Here is a 9,009-nt window from a genome sequence, read left to right on the forward strand (position 1 = left end):
ACCCGAGTACCAAACCCATACTCGTGAGTGCATGTAGTCTCCATCCCTCCAATTGCTTCAATCCAAGCATGCGGATCGAATTCTGGTTGAGAAGATGAATCCTCACCATACTTCTGCAATAATACAGAATTATACATTTCCTACATAAAAAATTAAATAAGATTATTATTCAACTATATCGTCAACTTTGAAGTAAAAATTAATCAATTTTGTATGTATATTCGTAAACTTAGACTTGTTATCTATAAAATCACCATGACCCCCTAAACGCTTATGAGTGCGGTTAAACACTTCAAAAAAGCTAACATCTCGTTTCACTTCAATTGCCTGCATTTTTTTGCAACTATATATACTCAATCATAATTGATATATGTGAATAACATGTAAGGAAAAACCAAAGTCAAACTACTAAACATACAATTTAAATTTAGTTTGAAAGAAAACCATACATATAAATGCGAAGTAAGATTAATTCATACCATCCTTTTTGCATGAACAACAAATGGAACTGAACCGCTAGCTTGCTTTGGAATGCTTCATTTTTTTGCCGTTAAACAATTTTACCTTGCTGTTCTTGATTTGTTTTGCTATTCTTCTGCACCCCATACCATATCAATAAGGGCATCTCAGATTTCATTTGTGATCCATTCCCTTGACATACCTTTGCAATCCCTAATGTTGTTTGTTTTGACTTTTGTCATTACTTTATTCTTTTCTTCTGAAAGCATGTCTCTTAACTGATTGAAACAAATTTTATCCCATATTCGTCGAACCAAAACATCTTGATTTGCAGACTAAACACATTTTTCCTACATCAAAATAATAGAGTAACTAAAAAAATTGATACAAATTAATTGAAAATAAAAAGTTATAAATTAATTGAATAACAAACATAATACCTGAAATTTTGAAACATTAACTCTTTTATATCATTAGGGACTTTCCTCTATGTCGACCATGGACCATGAAAGTGATTTTTTATGATCCTTGTTATTGTAGCTGTGACCCTTCGCTCGAAAAAAGTATTTGTAGAATATAAAAGAAAATTTTTACATATTAAAATTTATAACAAATATAACAATTTCATTATAATACAAAATAGCACACTTCTCCCCAATAGGAGTCATACACAATCTGTCGGATGGATCTACAGGAGTCTGTAATCCTATACCAGGCCCTCTACCCCTTGACCTTGAGGATGTATCATCTACACTTGCACCTAAATCAATAGATGGGGATTTACAAGAATCGTAAGTAGATGTCTCATTTTCTACTTGCTCTGCAGATGCACCCAACAAAGGTGGCTCAAAGGGCACATCATTATTGACCTGCTGCATCTGTAGTTGAATGGATAGATCAACAAACGCACTAGCATTCATAGGCAACGACATACTTCTAGAGGCATTTGTTGATCTAGGTCTCGGTTTTGAATGCTTCCCTTTAACCATCGTTCCTGTAATATTTTTTTGTTAAAATTCATACACAAATGTTTTTAAAAAAATTGAAACAAAGTATACAAATCATCAATTTACAACAATCACAAGTAATTCCTAATCATTTGTGCAATAAAAGATGCCATTATATAGTATTCATTTCAACATTTATAAATATAAATTATAATAATTTTTTAACATGTCAAGATTTTTCAATATTATAAAATTAAAGTTAAACAACTATGTAACAAAAAATATAAAATCATTATCATATATATCTACCATCATCAATCACTTTTAGAATAAGCAAACTCATGTTCTTCATTATTATCACTATCATCACTAAAAGTTTCTTTGTCGTCGTCTTCAAGTTCATCTTCATCTTCATCTTCATCTTTATTTTCATCTCCTTTCATGTCATCTTCTTCATCTTCATCTCTTTGCATGTCATCTTCTTCATCCTCAATCAAGAGATTAACCTCTTCATAATCACCACTTGCTAAAACTATAAAGTTATCAAGTTCTTCCGATGGAGTACCATTAATTGAAATAGACACATCTTCTTGGTATACTTCTTCATTCAAATCAATTTCATTTTCTCTATCTCCACTACTAGGAATGTTAAATCTACTCCTAACTTTTGTTTTAAATACTGCTCACCAATCACGTCGATCTCTTTTGGTTGATGGATAACTACTATAATAAACTTGGTGAGCTTGTGCAGCTAAAACAAATGGTTCATTAGTGGCAAGTATTGAATTGTATTTAATTTCAACAAGACCATGCAAAAGATCTACCTTAATACCTTTTTCAATGTCAAACCAATGACACTTAAATAGCACAACTCTGTTCCTGATACCAAAATACTCCAACTCGATTATTTTCACTAAAATACCATAAAAATCACGCTCATAATTATTGTAAAAACTCCCTTTAATGCAAACCCCACAATTCATTGTGTTACGATTTTGTCCGTAATCTAAGGTGTGAAACTTGAAACCATTTATAAAGTATCATTTGTAGCACCTTATCATTCGTCCTAGACTATGAGAGATTTCAAGTATATGTGGCAATTTCATCGTTACATTTTGCAACCTACGAACATGAAATATAAGATAAAAAATTAGTAATTACATAATTAATGCCTCAATGTTATTAAAAGTTCACTTCTAATTTACATAAACTTACATAATTTTTAAACCATTTTACGAATCTTGCATCACGTAATTTTTCCAATTCATCTTTTGATATATGCACAACATCTCTCTTCACCATTTCCTTAAATATCCTATCATTATATCCACAATTTACGGATTAAGTTCATTCTTATGATCAATCATTTGAGTTTATGGTAGAATGATACTTACTTAATATATGGGAGCATCTCTTCACAATTCATTAAAACATATAGCTCAACAGCATAAAACTCATCTAAAAATCGAGATTTATCTAATGGACCAAAAGCTCGCTCAAGATGAGTGAAAATTGAAAGACGACCAAGAGAGTCCATTTCTCCCCCATCATCATTACGTGGCATTTGATTTATCTTGCTGCAACAGTAAGTTCAAAATATCATGAGCAAAACGAGGAAATTTTCTCGATAATATAAGCCTCACATATAGATCCTTCAACAAGGGCTCGATTTTTTACTTTTTTCAAATGTTGCAAAAACCTAAAAACCACAACATTCATCAAACTTAATAAGTACCTTAAACTCTTGTAATAAACTATTTGAAAACAAATAACAATTATAGTACCTCTCAAATGGATACATCCATCGATACTGGTCGGGTCCATCAACCTTTGCCTCGTAAGGTAAATGAATCGACAAATGCTCCATAAAGTCAAAGAAACCAAGAGCAAAACTCTTTTTTAATTTGCATATAGTTTCACATATTTTCCCTTCCAAAACTTCCATTTGATCTACAAGTATTTCAGTTGTGCACAAATCTCTAAAAAAGTGATATATCTCAGTAATCGCATCCCAAATTAAGCGAGGCACCATATCATGAAAGACAATTGGGAGCAGTCGTTGCAAAACACATGACAATCATGACTTTTCATCCCATAAAATTTACAATCAATCTTATCAACTCACCGATATATGTTCAACGCAAAGCCATCAGGTATTCTCAATTGTTTCACCCAAGCACAAACATTTTTTATTTCCTCCTTATTTAAGGTGTACGAAGCCTTAGGCTTGAAAATCTTTCCATTATTTTCCACCAATTTCAATTCTGACCGCTTGCAATACACCTTCAAATCTTGTCATGCCTTTAAGTTGTCTTTCGTCTTTCCCTTAACATCCATCATTGTGTTGAATATATTCTCAAATACATTATGTTCAATATACATCACATCTAGATTGTGACGTAAAAGAAACATACGCCAATAAGGTAGATCCTAAAATATACTTTTTTTCACCCAATTATGACTTTCACCATAACTCGAAATCTTCTGCTCACCACATTTTGTTTCGAATAAGATATGAGGAAACGAATTCAAACGTAACAATATTTGCTCACTTGATAATCAAGGAATTGGTAAGTCATGCTCAACTCTTTTTTTAATAAATTTGTCTCTCGACCTCCTAAAATGATGATTAGGTCGCAAGAATTGCCGATGAAAATAAAAAAAAAAAAAAATTTCCTACCATGATCCAATATGAAAGACTTAGAATGTTCCATGCAATAGGACATGATAATCGTCCATGAGTACTCCACCTTGACAACATACCGTAAGCAGGAAAATCATTAATTGTCCATAATAATGCTGCCCTCATATTAAAATTTTGTTTCCTATATGCATCATACGTGACAACACCTTGGGTCCACAATACTTTCAACTCATCTATTAAAGGCCTCAAGAAAACATCTATGTTTTGACTTGAATTTTTCTTCCCCGGAATAACCATATTAAGGAATATATATTATTGTTTCATACACATCCATAGGGGTAAATTGTACACACAGAGTATTACTGGCCAAACAGAATAAGGTTTCACGATCGATCCAAAAGGATTGAAACTGTCAACACATAACCCTAATCTGACATTTCGAGGTTCCATTGCAAATAACTTATATGTGCGGTTGAAGTGTTGCCAAGCTTCACCAACAACAAGGTGTCTGAAGACTCCATTATCACTTTGGTTTTACGCATGCCATGTCATATGTTCAGTAATTTTGCCTGACATATAAAACCTTTGAATCCTTGGTATAAGTGGCCAGTAACGCAAAATCTTGTAAGGTGTTTTCTTCTGCCTTTTCACACTTGATTTCCTTAGTTTATACCGAGGATGTCCACATATCATACAATGCTCAAAATTAGTAGTTTCCTCATAAAATAACATGCAATTGTTTTTGCAAGCATGAATTTTGATATATCCCAGTCTAAGTTTTGCTACATTTTTTTTCATTCTATAAAAATCAGTAGGTAAAGTTTCATCTAATGACAACATATTCCTTATTATTTCCAACAACCGATCAAAACATAATTCACTCAAATTAAACTCTGACTTAACATTTAAAAGTTGCAACACATCTGAAAGCATTGTGTGCTTTGTGTAACATGACCACAAAGGTTCCTCTGTATTACTTAACAAAGAGTAAAAGCTAGTTGCATTTGGATTTGGATCTTCTTCCACAAACCTTGACTCATTATCATGACTATAATTGAAAGCAACTTCCAGACCCATAGCATCCCTAACCATTCTAGTATATGAATTTTCTATTCTTTTTCATATGTAGGTTCTCCATATTCCCCATGTTCTTCATTACTAACATATGGTTCAACTCTATCTCTATTTCTTGATGATTGTCCAACATCATGTTCCTCATGTAAACTCCAAATTGTGTAAGCACCAGTAAAATCCTTTTAAGGATGTGCTCTGTCACCTTATCGAAATTTAGAAACTTGTTGTTACTACATCGAGAGCAAAGGCATTTGATTTTATTCTCCCACATAAATGTAGAGTTGGAATGTGCAAAATGAATGAATTCATTAACTCCATTTACAAATTCATCTCTAATGAATCCATCAGAAGTTAAGCGACGGTACATCCAAGATCGATCTATGGTCATTTTGTAATCCTAAGTGTCATAGAATATAACAGTCAAGAGTGATTTCCACTGTTGTTTATAATAAAATTTGTTAACAACTACATTCCAATATGAAAAACTAAGTTAAACATTTTAAATATAAATTTAAAAAATAATAACATGTCAGGATAGTAAAAATGATTCCATACAAGAATAAAAACAAAAAAAATAGGACGCTATATAAGTTTAACTTTATAAACGAGTAGATAAATTCATATTCACAAGCTTTTCTATGTATTAATGACTACAAAATCCTATAAAACCAAGTGATTGAGAAATGGCCAAAATTCGTTTGCTTTTTCTTTTGGATAAAAATTAAGCACTATGAATTGGACCCCAAGTCATGATTAGTTTTTTATGATAAAAAATATGAAATTCTAACATAGGAAAGGAATTGCTAGTTTTTTTTTTAAGTAAGGACTTTTGATATTTTTATTAATTGTTCTTAAAAAATAAAAAATATTTAGATACAAAAGTAAATAGTAAATTTCCACAAAAAGTAAATAGTAAATTTTTTAAAAATCATATATATAATTTTTAATTTTTTTATATTTTATTTGATTTATATCTTCTTCAGCTTAAAGCAGCTTTAAGGGAAGTGACCAATTAATGTTATGACTTGACCAATTAATGAATATGAAACAGAAAACTAATCCATCGTAAAGTGCATCACAACAATAAAGAGACTTAGCGACGTCATTGACCATACAGAACTTACTGCCAGTATCATGTTAATATTAGAATCCAAATACTGAAACAACATTTAAACAAGACATGGAAAGAACACATCATCACAAAGTTCTTTTTTTCTAAATCCTTGAACTAATTAATTGAGTCCAAATACCTGTAAATCATAAGTTGGACAAAAACCACAATTATTTCCTCAATCAACCAGCTAGCAACAGGCTAAAAGATGCAACAATTTGAACCCAGTAGCTTTGCAGATCCTTAAACACAAATGGTAGCAACTGTACGCAAACCCATAATACATAAATAGTGAACATAAATATTAGGAAGAAAAACATCAAACAGAGATAAAATTTCAACCAGCAGGTAAATTGGTGCCAATTCTAAATTCAACTAAATCAATTTTGAATATCCCAAAGAAATGAAAGAAGAAGAAAAAAAATCGCTCTATCAAAAGCAATTTTTGGCGAATTTTAAGTCAACCAAAGATTCTAGTATCAATTACAATTAAAAACAAACTATATTGAACTGAACGTTAACCCAATTTATATCCATTTAAATTCTTCAAAAGGAAAAAAAAAATTAGCTGAAAGAAACTCCATGCCAAGATTATTTATCATAATTAATAACAAAAAGTAGTCGAATTTACCTCCGACCCACCAACGAGTAGCTCTAATATCAGCTCCAATATCAAAAGCTTTAAGGTAGTTACCAAGCTTCAAGTGCTATAAAACAATCCCAGAAAAAGTAAAGCAAGAACTCAAGAAAGACTAAAGTCAAGATCAATCCTGGGTGAAAAGCCATTTTCAAACCAAGACTCGAGAACCTACCACAGCAGCAGACCAGCCACTCAAATAGCAATAGCAAAAAGTTTGCCTCCAGCTCACACACAAGAATCAGAAAACTACTAACAGAGATCCTTCAAAAACAGCACAGCAAATGGAGATTCACAGCAAAGGCAACAAAACAAAACAATTTTGGGAAAGCAAACAGAGATTCGCAGCAAAAAATTTATGGTCCCGACACAAGAAAAGGAAGCAAAGTAGAGAGATTTGGGGAAAGTGAGCGACACGCATGTTAGGGATTTGTATTTGAGTTATATGGGTTTGGTTTCTTTTGAAATTAAGTTGGGGAGTTTTAAAATTAGTTTGACGGGTGATAGATTTGATTAAAATTTAACTCATTTTTTATTTGGATACAGGTTCAAGTCTTTATAGTAACATAAACTTAAATATTTTAAATTTTATTAATAAATTAATTTTTTTATATTACTCAATATAAAACATAATGTTGTATTACTAAATTTATTATATATATTAATGACATAAATTATATATTATAATTTTTATAATTACTTATCAATATAATTTTATAACAAGCATGATAATAACTAATAAAATTAATAACTATAATCATATAAATAAAATTTATTATAAGCTTTCATATAAAACATATTACTATATATATGTAGGATATTTTAAGGGGTATTTTAAAAAATAACATTTATAGATAAGATATTTTTAAAAATAACCCTTTTTATAATTTTAACTATTTTTAATCAAATTGGACAAAATTACTCTTAATGAAATTACAAGCCATGATGTTACATGTCATGTACAAAAATATGTTACACGTCATGGTTAGGTTGTTACACGTCATGTACAAAAACATATAACACGTCATGGTTAGGTTGGCCATGTCCAAAAACATGTTATATGGCATGGTTAGGTTGTTACACGCCATGAACAAAAACATGTTACATGTCATGTACAAAAACATGTGACACGTCATGGTTAGGTTGTGACACACCATGATGTTACATACCATGTACAAAAACATGTTACACGCCATATACAAAAACATGTTACACGTCATGTACAAAAACATGTGACACGTCATGGTTAGGTTGTGACACGCCATGGTTAGGTTGTTACACGTCATGGACAAAAACATGTGACACGCCATAGTTAGGTTCTTACACGCCATAGTTAGGTTCTTACACGTCATATTGAAAAAAAAATATTGTTGTTACACGCCATGTTGAAAAAATATTGTTGTTACACATCATATTCAAGTACATTTTTTTACACTTTAATACTTAAAATGTTGCTGTTACTTACGAACCAAAATTTTAAATCTTCTCAACTCTCTTCATTTCTTTTTATTTTTTTGACAATTTGACACTGATTAAAGTGTTTATAATATGTTTTCATAAATCAAAACACAAATTTTCTTATTTAAAACACCTATTTCGACTAAAAAAAAACAAACTTCCTTTGAAAACCTAGAATTATAAATTTCAAATTTTTTAGTTTATTGGTGTCTAGGTCCCGAATTGATCCAATTAAAAGCTATTTCAAATATCTGTGATCATTTCTACCATTTTAGTTTTATCTAAAATACCTAAAAATCAAATTCTCAAAATAGCCATCCACCCAAGCACATCAAAACCATCGTTTGATGTCTTGAAAGTGTAGGAAAGAGAAATCTGAAAACTTGGAAAAGAGAAATCGGAGAATAGCAAACGAATGTCGAAGAGAAAAATCGATAAAATTAAAAAGAGTGGGATGGTGAGAGAGAGAAATCAGAAGCACAAATGAGAAGAAATTATGATGAATTTTTTAATTTATTTGAAATAGTTTTAAGGGTATTTTTGTCAAGTCATGGCTAAATATGGCTAAAAATAGTTAAATTTATTTTGATGGTTATTTTTGAAATACCCTTATCAAGAAAGGTTATTCCTCATAATTTTTTCATATTTTAATATCTCATATACATACATATATATATAT

The 9,009-nt window shown here is 30.8% G+C and overlaps 1 protein-coding gene across 4 annotated transcripts; it reads right to left on the reverse strand.

Annotated features, from left to right (window-relative positions):
* LOC18604345 lies at positions 1,018-7,383 on the reverse strand. 4 transcript variants are annotated; one of them, XM_007036761.2, is made up of 5 exons: positions 7,048-7,383; positions 6,867-6,942; positions 6,375-6,498; positions 4,087-4,157; positions 1,018-1,453 (listed from the first exon to the last, which is right to left on the reverse strand). In XM_007036761.2, exons 3-5 carry the CDS (start codon positions 6,383-6,385, stop codon positions 1,050-1,052), a joined length of 486 nt encoding a protein of 161 aa, XP_007036823.2. In that variant the 5' UTR covers positions 6,386-6,498; positions 6,867-6,942; positions 7,048-7,383; the 3' UTR covers positions 1,018-1,049. The 4 variants fall into 4 exon arrangements, 1 of the variants encoding a protein (XP_007036823.2); XR_001927244.1 differs by lacking the exon at positions 4,087-4,157 and having other exon boundaries at positions 1,114-1,453; XR_001927243.1 differs by lacking the exon at positions 4,087-4,157 and having other exon boundaries at positions 1,114-1,453; positions 6,867-7,369.

The sequence above is a fragment of the Theobroma cacao genome, chromosome 3 (assembly GCF_000208745.1).
Source record: "Theobroma cacao cultivar B97-61/B2 chromosome 3, Criollo_cocoa_genome_V2, whole genome shotgun sequence".
NCBI classification, from domain to species: Eukaryota; Viridiplantae; Streptophyta; class Magnoliopsida; order Malvales; family Malvaceae; genus Theobroma; species Theobroma cacao.

Excerpts from the sequence above, each read along its gene's own strand:
- LOC18604345 (XM_007036761.2), bottom strand. Across the intron at positions 1,454-4,086 it reads GTCTTTCATATTGGATCATG|GAACGATGGTTAAAGGGAAG; the intron begins GTAGGAAATTTT and ends AAAATATTACAG.